The 22,342-nt window shown below is 39.3% G+C and overlaps 1 protein-coding gene across 5 annotated transcripts in view; it reads right to left on the reverse strand.

The window, feature by feature from the left end:
• The window catches only part of setd3 (SET domain containing 3, actin histidine methyltransferase), a 412,972-nt gene that overhangs the window by 254,448 nt on the left and 136,182 nt on the right, over positions 1-22,342 (reverse strand). For all 5 annotated transcript variants that reach the window (XM_077538338.1, XM_077538340.1, XM_077538339.1 and 2 more), the window contains one exon: positions 1,328-1,584. In XM_077538338.1, coding sequence (XP_077394464.1) covers positions 1,328-1,584 — 257 coding nt within the window. The remainder of the gene's footprint in view (positions 1-1,327; positions 1,585-22,342) is intronic.

The raw sequence follows: 22,342 nt of genomic DNA on the forward strand, positions 1-22,342 counted from the left end.
CATACTTGCAATCGTCATTATTCCAGTTTTTATCAAAATAAATCTACTAAAAATCACATTTGAAATCATCTCCAACGGCTCATGCATTAAATTAATTACCAAAGACTAAAACGAAGGACATGTTTGCTATAATTTTGTAAACATAAAATGTAGTTTGTTAGTTTTCATTTTTTAAAAAGCATTTTCGTTTTTATTTTATTCCGTTAAAATTGTTTTTTGAATTTTAGTTTTAGTTATTTCGTTAGTTAACTAAAATAACGTTTAATGGCACCTGTGTTTTTCGACACCCTCCCTTCTTACTTTGACCATCTCAAACATTTTTGTTTTTGTTAATTTATTTTAACTGAGTCAAATGCCATTTTTAGCATATGTCGCGGGACACTGAAAAATGGTTGGAGGGCCGCAAATGGCCCCCTGGGCCGTAGTTTGGACACCCCTGTATTAGAGCATCTGTCGGCCGCGTACAAGTTCACCATAGCATTGGTAGCTGATTTATCAACTGTTTGACCTATTTTCTAGCTCACACGGATTGTTTTCTAATTCACTCGCATTGACGCGCTGACCCCCACCGCTAGGGGCGCAATTCAATGTGACATCACACTGGAAGGGTCTATACATAGAAGGGGGAAGAAACAGGAAGATGAAGCATGTGAAACAGATGGAGAGCATTCTGCACACTTTTTTTTTTTTTTTTTTAAACAAACTAAACATGAAATTACTATGTCCTTTTAACTCATTAGCTCCCAAAAACGTATAAATACGTCATATTTTAAATGTTTTAAATTGTCCCAAAGACATACTTATACGTTTTTGATGCCTAGCATAGAGAAGGCTTTGATGCAGTCTCTCGACTGCAGAAAATGGTTGAGTGGCAGCAGAGTATAAGAGATCAACTAGGCCATGTTAAAAAAGGCTGATTTCCTCCACAGTTCCAAGCAGAATTGTGAAAAACGATGAAACTTAGCTATGTTCTATTGCTAATTGTTGCACAGCGGAAACAGAAAGGAATATACTTTTTTTTTTTTCCCCTGATAAAAGAAGAGACTCCAATCTCTGTTTTTGGTATGTTCCATATTTTTATACCAATAGAACATAATATTTCACGGGCCTTGAAAAATGAGTCAAAATGCAGGAAAACACTTAGTGAAAATGGTTGGGAGTGAATGAGTTAAGTCTTGAAAATGGGGCACACAATAAAACGTTTTGATTAAAAAATAACTAACATCCACACAATATTCTAAGTGAGATGGACACGTATAGCACACTAATTTGACATCCTGTTATTCACGTGTAGAGTATTCTAAATGCAAAACATAAGTTTCCCTACCTGTAAAAGTTTGTAGAAGTAGGCGTACTGGCGTGCTGTGTTTTTAAACTGGCTAAAGACATCTTGAATGGCTTGTGTGCCCAGAAGCAGCTGCACCTCTTCCGGCTGGTAGTACAGTGGGGTACTGTAATCCTGGGGAAGACTGCGAATATATGGCAGCCACATTGATGTTGAACTGGCCCGCTCACAAAGCAGGTGGAGGGCGAGTGCCACATTGCCCATCGTCTTCAAAATTCGGTCCTGGTGTATCAGAGTTCCTGCAGAGTTGTCATTGAATTTAAATACCACTTTGACAAAAGACAATGCCACAGACACACACATACCCCCCCCCCCACAGACACACACAGTAGGTTGGCGCAGTAGATAAAAACATAAAGCATGACATTTCTTGTCACCACGAGGTGGCGCTACATGTATAACGAAATGTTATCATATATGTTTTTAGGCCGTAACTATTAAGATATAGATTTTTTTTGGAGCTTGTACAGGGGAGTTATCAAGCATTTCCTCTTTTGTGACAAAGGAAACATTAAAGGCAAAATTTGATGCCCTGCCCCCTTCATATATTAATTCGAAAAGTCAAGCGATTGACACCATTTTGGGTCCATTTCGACCGAAATGGGGGGCTGGATGACGTCATTATGTATGAAAGGCTCGGTCTGTCGTTTTCACTCAGGAAAAGGCGCTTTTTAAATACAGGATTTAAACAAAAAACTACTTCTCAATTTACAGCTATGGGCTTCTCTTAATGTCTGGTGGTGATTTTGTCCTAACCCCCCCAGTCTGTATTTTGCCATTTTGTGTTTGTTTGGTGAACAGCGGGACGTTTCTGTGGTAAGACAGTGTTTATACCCCTCCAGCCAATCGCAGAGTGGCGCGTCGCAAACGGGGCCGGGCGAATTTGTCGGCTGCGTGACGTCACAACCGCGGCAATTTGACAGCACGCACGGATTTTTTTTTTTTTCACTCACTCACTCACTCACTCACTCACTCACTCACTCACTCACTCACATGTGACCTGGGGCAACAACTGGGGAAAAAATCTTAACTTTTCTAAATACTATATTATGGGAGCGGGGCATCAAATATTGGGTTTAAAATTTGATTTGTCTAGAAAGAGGAAATGCTTGATAACTCCCCAATAAAAGCTAAAAAAAAAAAAAAAAAAAAATCCCAGACTTCACATTTATCTTAATAGTCACGGCCTGAAGACATCCACATGATAACATTCGGTTATACATATAGCACCACCTAGTGGTGATTATAAATGTCATACTTTATGTTTTTATATACTGTGCCGAGCCCGCTGAAGGGATCAAGTTGAAAATTGGTCAGAAAAGCCTTTAGATATTGATCATGCCCCAAAGAATATGATGAAGTTTCGGCAAAGGGCGTGGCCATGGCAATGCCGCAAAGTCTGATGATTCACCATGACAATAAAAGCTGCTTTAACTTGACCCAGAAATTTCAAAATTTCACGCATTTGATGACAGTCCAGTCCTGAAAACAGCTATGAACTTATCTTCATCGTAATGATAGCAACACCTACTGACAAAAAAAAAAAAATCCCCGCTTTTTTTTTTTCGACGTTTTTCTCCAACCGTGTTAACTGGATCAAATTCCCGACTCGGTCTGAGTGAAGGAGCAGAGTGACAGCCTCGGGGACATTGCGGCTGCATCCCCTGCTCGAGTTCGACATGGTTTAGTCAAGTGTGTGAATGTAGTACAGTGGTACCTCTACTTACGAAATTAATTGGTTCCGGAAGAAAGTTCTTAAGTAGAAAAATTTGTAAGTAGAGACGCATTTTCCATGTAAATGCCCTAATCCGTTCCAAGCCTCCCAAAATTCAGACATAAATGTTTTATAAAGCATAAAAATGCATCAAAACATGTAACAAATACATGTTACAACTAGAGCTGCGAGCAGCTATAAAGCGCCCTCGCAGCCCGGGCCACGTTGGGGTCCTTGCACGTTGGGGTACTTGCACGTTGGGGTACTGGCACATTGGGGTACTGGCATATTGGAAGCAAAATTTCTTTGAAAATGGCATAATAAACGTTTAAATGTAGAATATTTTTTTGCCAGTGTGTGTGTCAAGCTCAACGGGTTTTGGTGATTGTTAAGACCTGCAAAAATCAGCGTCCTTTTTTATTTTTAGGCAATGAGTTGCCCTGATTGGTATTTTTTTGTAAAAGTGTATATACACATCATCGCTCGTTGTACTCATTGCACAATGTTACTTTTATTGTCCAAAGGGGCAATCAAAAATGAATAAAACAAAATGGAAACGTACATACGTTTGGATTGGTGTGAAGCCAGTAAACAATTTGAGTGGTGGAAACTAAAAGAATATTCATAAATGACTTAGTTATCACACTTAGAATGAGTGTACATTTTTTGTACAAAATACCGTATGTGGGGTATTTTTTATTTTTTTTTATATAAGCCTCAAGGGCTAGGTGGCGCTGTATTTATAACTGAATGTTGTCATAGAGATACCTTCAGGCCTTGATTATAAGCATACATGTCAAGTGTGGGATTTTTTTTGGAGCATGTACCGTGGAGTTATTAAGCATATCCTTCAATCACGATATTGCTTTTAATGTCCATAGAGGCTATCAAAAATAAATAAAAATATATATATGTTTGGATAAGTCTGATGCCAGTGAACATTTTGAGTGGTGGAAACTAAAAGAATATTCATAAATGACTTCGTTATCACACTTAGAATGAGTTTACATTTTTTGTACAAAATACCGTATGTGGGGTATTTTTTTTTCATGCCTCAAGGGCTAGGTGGCGCTGCATATATAACTGAATGTTGTCATAGAGATAACTTCAGGCCTTGACGATAAACATACATGTCAAGTTTGGGATTTTTTGGAGCATGTACCGGGGAGTTATCAAGCATATCCTTTTTCATTGCGAAACAGAAATTTTAATGCCCCGCCCTCATCATATAGTATTTCGAAAAGTCAAAATTTTTCCCCTTGTCGTTGGCTCAGGTCTTGACATGGTCCAGGCCAAGTCTTAACTCAGTCGGATGAAACGTGTAGGAGAAGTGGGCAAAAGTCTGCCCCCTGTGAATGTGCAAAAATCGTCAAAAATGGGACATTCAAAAATTCGTAGCTCACTTCCTGTTCATTTTAGCACATGGGTACAAGAGACTTTTTTGTAGGTCTTGGGCTCCCTCATACACCTAAAAATATTCGTCGTTCTTGCTTAAACGTACAACCGGGGCTGCTTCGTTAAAAATTTCGAGGGGGCGCTATTGAGTCATTTTTGTAAAAATAGCACAATCAACAATAAAATATTGCTCATTTTACCAGGCCAGATGTGTGTGCCAAGTTTCATGAGTTTCTGTGCATGTTTAGACCCTCAAAACTGGCGTTGTTTTCTTGGCGAACAGCGCTTAGCCACGCCCACAGCAATTCGCGAAAACTCACAAACTTCGTGTTGTGACATCATGAAGGCCGAAACCCTCATCTGAGCAAATATGAGATAGGTCCAGTTAACGTGTTTGGAGAAAAACGTAGAAGAAAATTCGTAAGAAAAAAAATTGCCACTAGGTGGCGCTATCAGTTAGATGAAATATAAGTTAGTAGATGTCTTTAGGGCTGGACTCTAATCAAATGTGTGAAATTTTGAGAAGATAGGATCATCTCGGTCAAGTTAATGCAGCTTTTATTGTCACGAAAAATCTTCAGACTTTGCGTCACCGTAGCGGCCACGCCCTTTGGCGAAAAGTTACAATATTCGGTGTGGGGCATGATCAACATCTTAAGGCTTTTCTGACCAATTTTCAACTGGATCCCTTCAACGAGCTCAGCACAGTAGCTAAAAACGTAAAGTATGACATTTATTGTAACCACTAGGTGGCGCTATATGTATAACTGAATTTTGTCATATAGATGTTTTCAGGCCGTGACTATTACGTTGCCTGAGAAGTTTGAGATTTTTTGGAGCTTGTACATGGGAGTTATTCAGCATTTGCTCTTTCTGGAAAAATGAAATTTTCAAGTCAATATTTGATGCCCCGCCCCCGTCATATAGTATTTCGAAAAGGCAAGACTTTTTGCCCAACTGTTCTCTTAGGTCTTGAGATGATAAATGCCAAGTTTGAAGTCAATGGGATGAAAAATGTTTGCATAGGGGGAAAAAGCATGACCACAGTGAATGTGCCAAAATAGGCCAAAGTTGGACATTAAAAAATTCATAGCTCACTTCCTGTACATTTTAGCTACATGGTCCCAATAGACTTTTTTGTGCGTCTCGGGGTGCTACACGTGCCTGCCAATTTTCGTTGCTCTAGCTCAAACGTGCCGGGCTTGGTTTTTATTTTTCTATGCTAGGGGGCGCTATAGAGTCGCGTTGTTATAACGACTTCATAATATCAAATTTTTCGCCGGACCTGAGGAGTGTGCAAAGTTCGGTGAGTTTTCGTGAATATTTAGGTACCCAAAATCGCGATTGTTTGCGGAGAATAAAGAAGAAGAAGAAGAAGAAGAAGAAGAAGAAGAAGAATAACTAGAGCTGCGAGCAGCTATAAAGGGCCCTCGCAGCCCGGGCCACGTTGGGGTCCTTGCACGTTGGGGTACTTGCACGTTAGGGTACTGGCACGTTGGGGTACTGGCATATTGGAAGCAAAATTTCTTTGAAAATGGCACAATAAACGTTTACATGTAGAATATTTTTTTTGCCAGTGTGTGTCAAGCTCAACAGGTTTTGGTGATTATTAAGACCTGCAAAAATCAGCGTCCTTTTTTATTTTTAGGCAATGAGTTGCCCTGATTGGTATTTTTTGTAAAAGTCTATATACACATCATCGCTTGTTGTACTCATTGCACAATGTTACTTTTATTGTCCAAAGGGGCAATCAAAAATGAATAAAACAAAATGGAAACGTACATACGTTTGGATCGGTGTGAAGCCAGTGAACAATTTGAGTGGTGGAAACTAAAAGAATATTCATAAATGGCTTAGTTATCACACTTAGAATGAGTTTACATTTTTTGTACAAAATACCGTATGTGGGGTATTTTTTCTTTTTTTTTTATATAAGCCTCAAGGGCTAGGTGGCGCTGTATTTATAACTGAATGTTGTCATAGAAATACCTTCAGGCCTTGATTATAAGCATACATGTCAAGTGTGGGATTTTTTTTGGAGCATGTACCGTGGAGTTATTATGCATATCCTTCATTCACGATATTGCTTTTAATGTCCACAGAGGCTATCAAAAATAAATAAAAATATATATATGTTTGGATAAGTCTGATGCCAGTGAACATTTTGAGTGGTGGAAACTAAAATAATATTCATAAATGACTTAGTTATCACACTTAGAATGAGTTTACATTTTTTGTACAAAATACCGTATGTGGGGTATTTTTTTTTTATGCCTCAAGGGCTAGGTGACGCTGCATATATAACTGAATGTTGTCATAGGGATAGCTTCAGGCCTTGACGATAAACATACATGTCAAGTTTGGGATTTTTTGGAGCATGTACCGGGGAGTTATTAAGCATATCCTTTTTCAGTGCGAAACACAAATTTTGATGCCCCGCCTTCATCATATAGTATTTCGAAAAGTCAAGATTTTTCCCCCTGTCGTTGGCTCAGGTCTTGACATGGTCCAGGTCAAGTCTTAACTCAGTCGGATGAAACGTGTAGGAGAAGTGGGCAAAAGTCTGCCCCCTGTGAATGTGCAAAAATCGTCAAAAATGGGACATTAAAAAATTCGTAGCTCACTTCCTGTTCATTTTAGCATATGGTTACAAGAGACTTTTTTGTAGGTCTTGGGCTCCCTCATACACCTAAAAATATTCGTCGTTCTTGCTTAAACGTACAACCGGGGCTGCTTCGTTAAAAATTTCGAGGGGGCGCTATTGAGTCATTTTTGTAAAAATAGCACAATCAACAATAAAATTTTACTCATTTTACCAGGCCAGATGTGTGTGCCAAGTTTCAGGAGTTTCTGAGCATGTTTAGACCCTCAAAACTGGCGTTGTTTTCTTGGCGAACAGTGCTTAGCCACGCCCACAGCAATTCGCGAAAACTCACAAACTTCGTGTTGTGACATCATGAAGGCCGAAACCCTCATCTGAGCAAATATGAGGTAGGTCCAGTTAACGTGTTTGGAGAAAAATGTACAAGAAAATTCGTAAGAAAAAAAATATGCCACTAGGTGGCTCTATCATTAAGATGAAATATAAGTTCGTAGATGTCTTTAGGGCTGGACTCTCATCAAATGTGTGAAATTTTGAGAAGATAGGATCATCTCGGTCAAGTTCATGCAGCTTTTATTGTCACGAAAAATCTTCAGACTTTGCGGCACCGTAGCGGCCACGCCCTTTGGTGAAAAGTTACAATATTCGGTGTGGGGCATGATCAACATCTTAAGGCTTTTCTGACCAACTTTCAACTGGATCCCTTCAACGAGCTCAGCGCAGTAGATAAAAACGTAAAGTATGACATTTATTGTCACCACTAGGTGGCGCTAAATGTATAACTGAATTTTATCATATAGATGTTTTCAGTCCGTGACTATTACGTTGCCTGAGAAGTTTGAGATTTTTTGGAACTTGAACATGGGAGTTATTAAGCATTTGCTCTTTCTGGACAAATGAAATTTTAAAGACAATATTTGATGCCCCGCCCCCATCATATAGTATTTCGAAAAGGCAAGACTTTTTGCCCAGTTGTTCTCTCAGGTCTTGAGATGATAAATGCCAAGTTTGATGTGAATTGGATGAAAAATGTTTGCAGAGGGGGAAAAAGCATGACCACAGTGAATGTGCCAAAATAGGCCAAAATTGGACATAAAAAAATTCATAGCTCATTTCCTGTACATTTTAGCTACATGGTCCCAATAGACTTTTTTTGTGCGTCTCGGGGTGCTACACGTGCCTGCCAATTTTCGTTGCTCTAGCTCAAACGTTCCAGGCTTGGTTTTTATTTTTCTACGCTAGGGGGCGCTATAGAGTCGCGTTGTTATGACGACTTCATAATATAAAAATTTTCGCCGGGCCTGAGGAGTGTGCAAAGTTAGGTGAGTTTTCGTGAATGTTTAGGTACTCAAAAATGCGATCGTTTACGGAGAAGAAGAAGAAGAAGAAGAATAATAACTAGAGCTGCAAGCAGCTATAAAGGGCCCTCGCAGCCCGGGCCACGTTGGGGTCCTTGCACGTTGGGGTACTTGCACGTTAGGGTACTGGCACGTTGGGGTACTGGCATATTGGAAGCAAAATTTCTTTGAAAATGGCATAATAAACGTTTACATGTAGAATATTTTTTTTGCCAGTGTGTGTCAAGCTCAACGGGTTTTGGTGATTGTTAAGACCTGCAAAAATCAGCGTCCTTATTTATTTTTAGGCAACGAGTTGCCCTGATTGGTATTTTTTGTAAAAGTGTATATATACATCATCGCTCGTTGTACTCATTGCACAATGTTACTTTTATTGTCCAAAGGGGCAATCAAAAATGAATAAAACAAAATGGAAACGTACATACGTTTGGATCGGTGTGAAGCCAGTTAACAATTTGAGTGGTGGAAACTAAAAGAATATTCATAAATGACTTAGTTATCACACTCAGAATGAGTTTACATTTTTTGTACAAAATACCGTATGTGTTTTTTTTTTTATATATTATGCCTCAAGGGCTAGGCGGCGCTGTATTTATAACTGAATGTTGTCATAGAAATAGCTTCAGGCCTTGATTATAAGCATACATGTCAAGTGTGGGATTTTTTTTGGAGCATGTACCGTGGAGTTATTATGCATATCCTTCATTCACGATATTGCTTTTAATGTCCACAGAGGCTATCAAAAATAAATAAAAATATACATATGTTTGGATAAGTCTGATGCCAGTGAACATTTTGAGTGGTGGAAACTAAAAGAATATTCATAAATGACTTAGTTATCACACTTATAATGAGTTTACATTTTTTGTACAAAATACCGTATGTGGGGTATTTTTTTTTATGCCTCAAGGGCTAGGTGGCGCTGCATATATAACTGAATGTTGTCATAGAGATAGCTTCAGGCCTTGACGATAAACATACATGTCAAGTTTGGGATTTTTTGGAGCATGTACCGGGGAGTTATTAAGCATATCCTTTTTCAGTGCGAAACACAAATTTTGATGCCCCGCCTTCATCATATAGTATTTCGAAAAGTCAAGATTTTTCCCCCTGTCGTTGGCTCAGGTCTTGACATGGTCCAGGTCAAGTCTTAACTCAGTCAGATGAAACGTGTAGGAGAAGTGGGCAAAAGTCTGCCCCCTGTGAATGTGCAAAAATTGTCAAAAATGGGACATTCAAAAATTCGTAGCTCACTTCCTGTTCATTTTAGCATATGGGTCCAAGAGACTTTTTTGTAGGTCTTGGGCTCCCTCATACACCTAAAAATATTCGTCGTTCTTGCTTAAACGTACAACAGGGGCTGCTTCGTTAAAAACTTCTAGGGGGCGCTATTGAGTCATTTTTGTAAAAATAGCACAATCAACAATAAAATATTGCTCATTTTACCAGGCCAGATGTGTGTGCCAAGTTTCATGAGTTTCTGTGCATGTTTAGACCCTCAAAACTGGCGTTGTTTTCTTGGCGAACAGCGCTTAGCCACACCCACAGCAATTCGCGAAAACTCACAAACTTCGTGTTGTGACATCATGAAGGCCGAAACCCTCATCTGAGCAAATATGAGGTAGGTCCAGTTAACGTGTTTGGAGAAAAACGTAGAAGAAAATTCGTAAGAAAAAAAATTGCCACTAGGTGGCGCTATCAGTTAGATGAAATATAAGTCAGTAGATGTCTTTAGGGCTGGACTCTCATCAAATGTGTGAAATTTTGAGAAGATAGGATCATCTCGGTCAAGTTAATGCAGCTTTTATTTTCACGAAAAATCTTCAGACTTTGCGTCACCGTAGCGGCCACGCCCTTTGGCGAAAAGTTACAATATTCGGTGTGGGGCATGATCAACATCTTAAGGCTTTTCTGACCAATTTTCAAATGGATCCCTTCAACAACCTCAGCACAGTAGCTAAAAACGTAAAGTATGACATTTATTGTAACCACGAGGTGGCGCTATATGTATAACTGAATTTTATCATATAGATGTTTTCAGGCCGTGACTATTACGTTGTCTGAGAAGTTTGAGATTTTTCGGAGCTTGAACATGGGAGTTATTAAGCATTTGCTCTTTCTGGACAAATGAAATTTTAAAGGCAATATTTGATGCCCCGCCCCCGTCATATAGTATTTCAAAAAGGCAAGATGTTTTGCCCAGTTGTTCTCTCAGGTCTTGAGATGATAAATGCCAAGTTTGAAGTCAATGGGATGAAAAATGTTTGCATAGGGGGAAAAAGCATGACCACAGTGAATGTGCCAAAATAGGCCAAAATTGGACATTAAAAAAATCATAGCTCACTTCCTGTACATTTTAGCTACATGGTCCCAATAGACTTTTTTGTGCGTCTCGGGGTGCTACACGTGCCTGCCAATTTTCGTTGCTCTAGCTCAAACGTGCCGGGCTTGGTTTTTATTTTTCTACGCTAGGGGGCGCTATAGAGTCGCGTTGTTATGACGACTTCATAATATCAAATTTTTCGCCGGGCCTGAGGAGTGTGCAAAGTTCGGTGAGTTTTCGTGAATGTTTAGGTACCCAAAATCGGGATCGTTTGCGGAGAATAAAGAAGAAGAAGAAGAAGAAGAAGAAGAAGAAGAATAATAACTAGAGCTGCGAGCAGCTATAAAGGGCCCTCGCAGCCCGGGCCACGTTGGGGTCCTTGCACGTTGGGGTACTGGCACGTTGGGGTACTGGCATATTGGAAGCAAAATTTCTTTGAAAATGGCATAATAAACGTTTACATGTAGAATATTTTTTTTGCCAGTGTCTGTCAAGCTCAACGGATTTTGGTGATTGTTAAGACCTGCAAAAATCAGCGTCCTTATTTATTTTTAGGCAATGAGTTGCCCTGATTGGTATTTTTTTGTAAAAGTGTATATACACATCATCGCTCGTTGTACTCATTGCACAATGTTTACTTTTATTGTCCAAAGGGGCAATCAAAAATGAATAAAACAAAATGGAAACGTACATACGTTTGGATCGGTGTGAAGCCAGTGAACAATTTGAGTGGTGGAAACTAAAAGAATATTCATAAATGACTTAGTTATCACACTTAGAATGAGTGTACATTTTTTGTACAAAATACCGTATGTGGGGTATTTTTTTTATTTTTTTTATATAAGCCTCAACGGCTAGGTGGCGCTGTATTTATAACTGAATGTTGTCATAGAGATACCTTCAGGCCTTGATTATAAGCATACATGTCAAGTGTGGGATTTTTTTTGTAGCATGTACCGTGGAGTTATTAAGCATATCCTTCATTCACGATATTGCTTTTAATGTCCATAGAGGCTATCAAAAATAAATAAAAATATATATATGTTTGGATAAGTCTGATGCCAGTGAACATTTTGAGTGGTGGAAACTAAAAGAATATTCATAAATGACTTCGTTATCACACTTAGAATGAGTTTACATTTTTTGTACAAAATACCGTATGTGGGGTATTTTTTTTTCATGCCTCAAGGGCTAGGTGGCGCTGCATATATAACTGAATGTTGTCATAGAGATAACTTCAGGCCTTGACGATAAACATACATGTCAAGTTTGGGATTTTTTGGAGCATGTACCGGGGAGTTATCAAGCATATCCTTTTTCATTGCGAAACACAAATTTTGATGCCCCGCCCTCATCATATAGTATTTCGAAAAGTCAAAATTTTTCCCCCTGTCGTTGGCTCAGGTCTTGACATGGTCCAGGCCAAGTCTTAACTCAGTCGGATGAAACGTGTAGGAGAGGTGGGCAAAAGTCTGCCCCCTGTGAATGTGCAAAAATCGTCAAAAATGGGACATTCAAAAATTCGTAGCTCACTTCCTGTTCATTTTAGCATATGGGTACAAGAGACTTTTTTGTAGGTCTTGGGCTCCCTCATACACCTGAAAATATTCGTCGTTCTTGCTTAAACGTACAACCGGGGCTGCTTCGTTAAAAATTTCGAGGGGGCGCTATTGAGTCATTTTTGTAAAAATAGCACAATCAACAATAAAATATTGCTCATTTTACCAGGCCAGATGTGTGTGCCAAGTTTCAGGAGTTTCTGTGCATGTTTAGACCCTCAAAACTGGCGTTGTTTTCTTGGCGAACAGCGCTTAGCCACGCCCACAGCAATTCGCGAAAACTCACAAACTTCGTGTTGTGACATCATGAAGGCCGAAACCCTCATCTGAGCAAATATGAGGTAGGTCCAGTTAACGTGTTTGGAGAAAAACGTAGAAGAAAATTCGTAAGAAAAAAAATTGCCACTAGGTGGCGCTATCAGTTAGATGAAATGTAAGTTAGTAGATGTCTTTAGAGCTGGACTCTCATCAAATGTGTGAAATTTTGAGAAGATAGGATCATCTCGGTCAAGTTAATGCAGCTTTTATTTTCACGAAAAATCTTCAGACTTTGCGTCACCGTAGTGGCCACGCCCTTTGGCGAAAAGTTACAATATTCGGTGTGGGGCATGATCAACATCTTAAGGCTTTTCTGACCAATTTTCAAATGGATCCCTTCAACAAGCTCAGCACAGTAGCTAAAAACGTAAAGTATGACATTTATTGTAACCACTAGGTGGCGCTATATGTATAACTGAATTTTATCATATAGATGTTTTCAGGCCGTGACTATTACGTTGCCTGAGAAGTTTGAGATTTTTTGGAGCTTGAACATGGGAGTTATTAAGCATTTGCTCTTTCTGGACAAATGAAATTTTAAAGGCAATATTTGATGCCCCGCCCCCGTCATATAGTATTTCAAAAAGGCAAGATGTTTTGCCCAGTTGTTCTCTCAGGTCTTGAGATGATAAATGCCAAGTTTGAAGTCAATTGGATGAAAAATGTTTGCAAAGGGGGAAAAGGCATGACCACAGTGAATGTGCCAAAATAGGCCAAAATTGGACATAAAAAAATTCATAGCTCACTTCCTGTACATTTTAGCTACATGGTCCCAATAGACTTTTTTGTGCGTCTCGGGGTGCTACACGTGCCTGCCAATTTTTGTTGCTCTAGCTCAAACGTGCCGGGCTTGGTTTTTATTTTTCTACGCTAGGGGGCGCTATCGAGTCGCATTGTTATGACGACTTAATAATATCAAATTTTTCGCCGGGCCTGAGGAGTGTGCAAAGTTCGGTGAGTTTTCGTGAATGTTTAGGTACCCAAAGTCGCGATCATTTGCGGAGAATAAAGAAGAAGAAGAAGAAGAATAATAACTAGAGCTGCAAGCAGCTATAAAGGGCCCTCGCAGCCCGGGCCACGTTGGGGTCCTTGCACGTTGGGGTACTTGCACTTTGGGGTACTGGCACGTTGGGGTACTGGCATATTGGAAGCAAAATTTCTTTGAAAATGGCATAATAAACGTTTACATGTAGAATATTTTTTTTTGCCAGTGTCTGTCAAGCTCAACGGATTTTGGTGATTGTTAAGACCTGCAAAAATCAGCGTCCTTATTTATTTTTAGGCAATGAGTTGCCCTGATTGGTATTTTTTTGTAAAAGTGTATATACACATCATCGCTCGTTGTACTCATTGCACAATGTTTACTTTTATTGTCCAAAGGGGCAATCAAAAATGAATAAAACAAAATGGAAACGTACATACGTTTGGATCGGTGTGAAGCCAGTGAACAATTTGAGTGGTGGAAACTAAAAGAATATTCATAAATGACTTAGTTATCACACTTAGAATGAGTGTACATTTTTTGTACAAAATACCGTATGTGGGATACGTATTTTTTTTATTTTTTATATAAGCCTCAAGGGCTAGGTGGCGCTGTATTTATAACTGAATGTTGTCATAGAGATACCTTCAGGCCTTGATTATAAGCATACATGTCAAGTGTGGGATTTTTTTTGGAGCATGTACCGTGGAGTTATTAAGCATATCCTTCATTCACGATATTGCTTTTAATGTCCATAGAGGCTATCAAAAATAAATAAAAATATATATGTTTGGATAAGTCTGATGCCAGTGAACATTTGAGTGGTGGAAACTAAAAGAATATTCATAAATGACTTCGTTATCACACTTAGAATGAGTTTACATTTTTTGTACAAAATACCGTATGTGGGGTATTTTTTTTTTATGCCTCAAGGGCTAGGTGGCGCTGCATATATAACTGAATGTTGTCATAGAGATAACTTCAGGCCTTGACGATAAACATACATGTCAAGTTTGGGATTTTTTGGAGCATGTACCGGGGAGTTATCAAGCATATCCTTTTTCATTGCGAAACACAAATTTTGATGCCACGCCCTCATCATATAGTATTTCGAAAAGTCAAAATTTTCCCCCCTGTCGTTGGCTCAGGTCTTGACATTGTCCAGGTCAAGTCTTAACTCAGTTGGATGAAACGTGGAGAAGAAGTGGGCAAAGGTATGCCCCCTGTAAATGTGCAAAAATCATCAAAAATGGGACATTCAAAAATTCGTAGCTCACTTCCTGTTCATTTTAGCATATGGGTCCAAGAGACTTTTATGTAGGTCTTGGGCTCCCTCATACACCTAAAATTTTTCGGAGATCTTGCTTAAACGTACAACCGGGGCTGCTTCATTAAAATTTTCTAGGGGGCGCTATTGAGTCATTTTTGTAAAAATAGCACAATCAACATTAAAATATTGCTCATTTTACCAGGCCAGATGTGTGTGCCAAGTTTCATGAGTTTCTGTGCATGTTTAGACCCTCAAAACCGGCGTTGTTTTCTTGGCGAACAGCGCTTAGCCACGCCCACAGCAATTCACGAAAACTCACAAACTTCGTGTTGTGACATCATGAAGGCCGAAACCCTCATCTGAGCAAATATGAGGTAGGTCCAGTTAACGTGTTTGGAGAAAAACGTAGAAGAAAATTCGTAATAAAAAAAATTGCCACTAGGTGGCGCTATCAGTTAGATGAAATATAAGTCAGTAGATGTCTTTAGGGCTGGACTCTCAACAAATGTGTGAAATTTTGAGAAGATAGGATCATCTCGGTCAAGTTAATGCAGCTTTTATTTTCACGAAAAATCTTCAGACTTTGCGTCACCGTAGCAGCCACGCCCTTTGGCGAAAAGTTACAATATTCGGTGTGGGGCATGATCAACATCTTAAGCCTTTTCTGACCAATTTTCAAATGGATCCCTTCAACAAGCTCAGCACAGTAGCTAAAAACGTAAAGTATGACATTTATTGTAACCACTAGGTGGCGCTATATGTATAACTGAATTTTATCATATAGATGTTTTCAGGCCGTGACTATTACGTTGCCTGAGAAGTTTGAGATTTTTTGGAGCTTGAACATGGGAGTTATTAAGCATTTGCTCTTTCTGGACAAATGAAATTTTAAAGGCAATATTTGATGCCCCGCCCCCATCATATAGTATTTCAAAAAGGCAAGATGTTTTGCCCAGTTTTTCTCTCAGGTCTTGAGATGATAAATGCCAAGTTTGAAGTCAATTGGATGAAAAATGTTTGCAAAGGGGGAAAAAGCATGACCACAGTGAATGTGCCAAAATAGGCCAAAATTGGACATAAAAAAATTCATAGCTCACTTCCTGCACATTTTAGCTACATGGTCCCAATAGACTTTTTTGTGCGTCTCGGGGTGCTACACGTGCCTGCCAATTTTTGTTGCTCTAGCTCAAACGTGCCGGGCTTGGTTTTTATTTTTCTACGCTAGGGGGCGCTATCGAGTCGCATTGTTATGACGACTTAATAATATCAAATTTTTCGCCGGGCCTGAGGAAAGTGCAAAGTTCGGTGAGTTTTCGTGAATGTTTAGGTACCCAAAATCGCGATCGTTTGCGGAGAATAAAGAAGAAGAAGAAGAAGAAGAAGAATAATAATAATTTTTACAAAAACAATAGGGACCTCGCAGCGGTCGCTGCTCGGGCCCTAATAATAATAATAATAATAATAATAATAATAATTTTTACAAAAACAATAGGGACCTCGCAGCGGTCGCTGCTCGGGCCCTAACTAGAGCTGCGAGCAGCTATAAAGGGCCCTCGCAGCCCGGGCCACGTTGGGGTCCTTGCACGTTGGGGTACTTGCACGTTGGGGTACTGGCACGTTGGGGTACTGGCATATTGGAAGCAAAATTTCTTTGAAAATGGCATAATAAACGTTTACATGTAGAATATTTTTTTTGCCAGTGTCTGTCAAGCTCAACGGATTTTGGTGATTGTTAAGACCTGCAAAAATCAGCGTCCTTATTTATTTTTAGGCAATGAGTTGCCCTGATTGGTATTTTTTTGTAAAAGTGTATATACACATCATCGCTCGTTGTACTCATTGCACAATGTTTACTTTTATTGTCCAAAGGGGCAATCAAAAATGAATAAAACAAAATGGAAACGCACATACGTTTGGATCGGTGTGAAGCCAGTGAACAATTTGAGTGGTGGAAACTAAAAGAATATTCATAAATGACTTAGTTATCACACTTAGAATGAGTGTACATTTTTTGTACAAAATACCGTATGTGGGGTATTTTTTTTCATGCCTCAAGGGCTAGGTGGCGCTGCATATATAACTGAATGTTGTCATAGAGATAACTTCAGGCCTTGACGATAAACATACATGTCAAGTTTGGGATTTTTTGGAGCATGTACCGGGGAGTTATCAAGCATATCCTTTTTCATTGCAAAACACAAATTTTGATGCCCCGCCCTCATCATATAGTATTTCGAAAAGTCAAAATTTTTCCCCCTGTCGTTGGCTCAGGTCTTGAAATGGTCCAGGCCAAGTCTTAACTCAGTCGGATGAAACGTGTAGGAGAGGTGGGCAAAAGTCTGCCCCCTGTGAATGTGCAAAAATCGTCAAAAATGGGACATTCAAAAATCCGTAGCTCACTTCCTGTTCATTTTAGCATATGGGTACAAGAGACTTTTTTGTAGGTCTTGGGCTCCCTCATACACCTGAAAATATTCGTCGTTCTTGCTTAAACGTACAACCGGGGCTGCTTCGTTAAAAATTTCGAGGGGGCGCTATTGAGTCATTTTTGTAAAAATAGCACAATCAACAATAAAATATTGCTCATTTTACCAGGCCAGATGTGTGTGCCAAGTTTCAGGAGTTTCTGTGCATGTTTAGACCCTCAAAACTGGCGTTGTTTTCTTGGCGAACAGCGCTTAGCCACGCCCACAGCAATTCGCGAAAACTCACAAACTTCGTGTTGTCACATCATGAAGGCCGAAACCCTCATCTGAGCAAATATGAGGTAGGTCCAGTTAACGTGTTTGGAGAAAAACGTAGAAGAAAATTCGTAAGAAAAAAAATTGCCACTAGGTGGCGCTATCAGTTAGATGAAATGTAAGTTAGTAGATGTCTTTAGAGCTGGACTCTCATCAAATGTGTGAAATTTTGAGAAGATAGGATCATCTCGGTCAAGTTAATGCAGCTTTTATTGTCACGAAAAATCTTCAGACTTTGCGTCACCGTAGCGGCCACGCCCTTTGGCGAAGAGTTACAATATTCGGTGTGGGGCATCATCAACATCTTAAGGCTTTTCTGACCAATTTTCAACTGGATCCCTTCAACGAGCTCAGCACAGTAGCTAAAAACGTAAAGTATGACATTTATTGTAACCACTAGGTGGCGCTATATGTATAACTGAATTTTGTCATATAGATGTTTTCAGGCCGTGACTATTACGTTGCCTGAGAAGTTTGAGATTTTTTGGAGCTTGTACATGGGAGTTATTCAGCATTTGCTCTTTCTGGACAAATGAAATTTTAAAGGCAATATTTGATGCCCCGCCCCCGTCATATAGTATTTCGAAAAGGCAAGACTTTTTGCCCAGCTGTTTTCTTAGGTCTTGAGATGATAAATACCAAGTTTGAAGTCAATGGGATGAAAAATGTTTGCATAGGGGGAAAAAGCATGACCACAGTGAATGTGCCAAAATAGGCCAAAATTGGACATTAAAAAATTCATAGCTCACTTCCTGTACATTTTAGCTACATGGACCCAATAGACTTTTTTTGTGCGTCTCGGGGTGCTACACGTGCCTGCCAATTTTCGTTGCTCTAGCTCAAACGTGCCGGGCTTGGTTTTTATTTTTCTATGCTAGGGGGCGCTATAGAGTCGCGTTGTTATAACGACTTCATAATATCAAATTTTTCGCCGGACCTGAGGAGTGTGCAAAGTTCGGTGAGTTTTCGTGAATATTTAGGTACCCAAAATCGCGATTGTTTGCGGAGAATAAAGAAGAATAATAATAATAATAATAATAATAATTTTTACAAAAACAATAGGGACCTCGCAGCGGTCGCTGCTCGGGCCCTAATAATAATAATAACTAGAGCTGCGAGCAGCTATAAAGGGCCCTCGCAGCCCGGGCCACATTGGAGTCCTTGCACGTTGGGGTACTTGCACGTTAGGGTACTGGCACGTTGGGGTACTGGCACGTTGGGGTACTGGCATATTGGAAGCAAAATTTCTTTGAAAATGGCATAATAAACGTTTAAATGTAGAATATTTTTTTTGCCAGTGTGTGTCAAGCTCAATGGGTTTTGGTGATTGTTAAGACCTGCAAAAATCAGCGGCCTTTTTTATTTTTAGGCAATGAGTTGCCCTGATTGGTATTTTTTGTAAAAGTGTATATATACATCATCGCTCGTTGTACTCATTGCACAATGTTACTTTTATTGTCCAAAGGGGCAATCAAAAATGAATAAAACAAAATGGAAACGTACATACGTTTGGATCGGTGTGAAGCCAGTGAACAATTTGAGTGGTGGAAACTAAAAGAATATTCATAAATGACTTAGTCATCACACTTAGAATGAATTTACATTTTTTTGTACAAAATACCGTATGTGTTTTTTTTTTTTTATATAAGCCTCAAGGGCTAGGTGGCGCTGTATTTATAACTGAATGTTGTCATCGAGATACCTTCAGGCCTTGATTATAAGCATACATGTCAAGTGTGGGATTTTTTTTGGAGCATGTACCGTGGAGTTATTAAGCATATCCTTCATTCACGATATTGCTTTTAATGTCCACAGAGGCTATCAAAAATAAATAAAAATATATATATGTTTGGATAAGTCTGATGCCAGTGAACATTTTGAGTGGTGGAATTTAAAAGAATATTCATAAATGACTTAGTTATCACACTTAGAATGAGTTTACATTTTTTGTACAAAATACCGTATGTGGGGTATTTTTTTTTTATGCCTCAAGGGCTAGGTGGCGCTGCATATATAACTGAATGTTGTCATAGAGATAGCTTCAGGCCTTGATGATAAACATACATGTCAAGTTTGGGATTTTTTGGAGCATGTACCGGGGAGTTATTAAGCATACCCTTTTTCAGTGCGAAACACAAATTTTGATGCCCCGCCTTCATCATATAGTATTTCGAAAGGTCAAGATTTTTCCCCCTGTCGTTGGCTCAGGTCTTGACATGGTCCAGGTCAAGTCTTAACTTAGTCAGATGAAACGTGTAGGAGAAGTGGGCAAAAGTCTGGCCCCTGTGAATGTGCAAAAATTGTCAAAAATGGGACATTCAAAAATTCGTAGCTCACTTCCTGTTCATTTTAGCATATGGGTCCAAGAGACTTTTTTGTAGGTCTTGGGCTTCCTCATACACCTAAAAATATTCGTCGTTCTTGCTTAAACGTACAACCGGGGCTGCTTCGTTAAAAACTTCTAGGGGGCGCTATTGAGTCATTTTTGTAAAAATAGCACAATCAACAATAAAATATTGCTCATTTTACCAGGCCAGATGTGTGTGCCAAGTTTCATGAGTTTCTGTGCATGTTTAGACCCTCAAAACTGGCGTTGTTTTCTTGGTGAACAGCGCTTAGCCACACCCACAGCAATTCACGAAAACTCACAAACTTCGTGTTGTGACATCATGAAGGCCGAAACCCTCATCTGAGCAAATATGAGGTAGGTCCAGTTAACGTGTTTGGAGAAAAACGTAGAAGAAAATTCGTAAGAAAAAAAATTGCCACTAGGTGGCGCTATCAGTTAGATGAAATATAAGTCAGTAGATGTCTTTAGGGCTGGACTCTCATCAAATGTGTGAAATTTTGAGAAGATAGGATCATCTCGGTCAAGTTCATGCAGCTTTTATTGTCACGAAAAATCTTCAGACTTTGCGGCACCGTAGCGGCCACGCCCTTTGGCGAAAAGTTACAATATTCGGTGTGGGGCATGATCAACATCTTAAGGCCTTTCTGACCAATTTTCAAATGGATCCCTTCAACGAGCTCAGCACAGTAGCTAAAAACGTAAAGTATGACATTTATTGTAACCACTAGGGGGCGCTATATGTATAACTGAATTTTATCATATAGATGTTTTCAGGCCGTGACTATTACGTTGCCTGAGAAGTTTGAGATTTTTTGGAGCTTGAACATGGGAGTTATTAAGCATTTGCTCTTTCTGGACAAATGAAATTTTAAAGGCAATATTTGATGCCCCGCCCCCGTCATATAGTATTTCGAAAAGGCAAGACTTTTTGCCCAGCTGTTCTCTTAGGTCTTGAGATGATAAATGCCAAGTTTGATGTGAATTGGATGAAAAATGTTTGCAGAGGGGGAAAAAGCATGACCACAGTGAATGTGCCAAAATAGGCCAAAATTGGACATTAAAAAATTCATAGCTCATTTCCTGTACATTTTAGCTACATGGTCCCAATAGACTTTTTTGTGCATCTCGGGGTGCTACACGTGCCTGCCCATTTTCGTTGCTCCAGCTCAAACGTGCCGGGCTTGGCTTTTATTTTTCTACGCTAGGGGGCGCTATAGAGTCGCGTTGGTATGACGACTTCATAATATCAAATTTTTCGCCGGGCCTGAGGAGTGTGCAAAGTTCGGTGAGTTTTCGTGAATGTTTAGGTACCCAAAATCGGGATCGTTTGCGGAGAATAAAGAAGAAGAAGAAGAAGAATAATAATAACTAGAGCTGCGAGCAGCTATAAAGGGCCCTCGCAGCCCGGGCCACGTTGGGGTACTTGCACGTTGGGGAAATTGCACATTGGGGTACTGGCACATTGGAAGCCGAATTTCTTTGAAAATGGCATGATAAACATGTGGATTTTTTATTTTTTTTGCCAGGTGTGATGAGTGTGTCAAGCTCAATGGGTTTTGGTGATTGTTAAGATCTGCAAAAATCAGCGTCTTATTTTTTATTTTTAGGCAATGAGTTGCCCTGATTGGTATTTTTCGTAAAAGTATATATACACACATCATCGCTCGTACTCATTGCACAATGTTGCTTTTATTGTCCATAGAGGCGATCAAAAAATAAATAAAACTAAATAAAAAATACGTATGTTTGGATCGGTCTGATACCAGTGAACATATTGAGTGGTGGAAAGTAAAAGAATATTCATAAATGACTTAATTATCACACTTACAATGAGTTTACAATTTTTGCAAAAATACCGTAAGTGAGGCATTTTTTTTTTTTATGCCTCAAGGACTAGGTGGCGCTGTATTTATAACTGAATTTTGTCATAGAGATACCTTCAGGCCTTGACTATAAATATACATTTCAAGTATGGGATTTTTTGGAGCATGTACCTGGGAGTTATTAAGCATAGCCTTCATTCACGATATTGCTTTTAATGTCCATAGAGGCTATCAAAAATACATAAAACTAAATAACAAAAATATGTATGTTTGGTTAGGTCTGATGCCAGTGAATATTTTGAGTGGTGGAAAGTAAAAGAATATTCCTAAATGACTTAGTTATCACACTTAGAATGAGTTTACATTTTTTGTACAAAATCCCGTAAGTGGGGTATTTTTTTTTTCATGCCTCAAGGGCTAGGTGGCGCTGCATATATAACTGAATGTTGTCATAGAGATACCTTCAGGCCTTGACAATAAACATACATGTCAAGTTTGGGATTTTTTGGAGCATGTATCGGGGAGTTATTAACCATATCCTTTTTCAGTGCGAAACACAAAT

Source organism: Festucalex cinctus, chromosome 12, assembly GCF_051991245.1.
Source record: "Festucalex cinctus isolate MCC-2025b chromosome 12, RoL_Fcin_1.0, whole genome shotgun sequence".
NCBI lineage: Eukaryota > Metazoa > Chordata > Actinopteri > Syngnathiformes > Syngnathidae > Festucalex > Festucalex cinctus.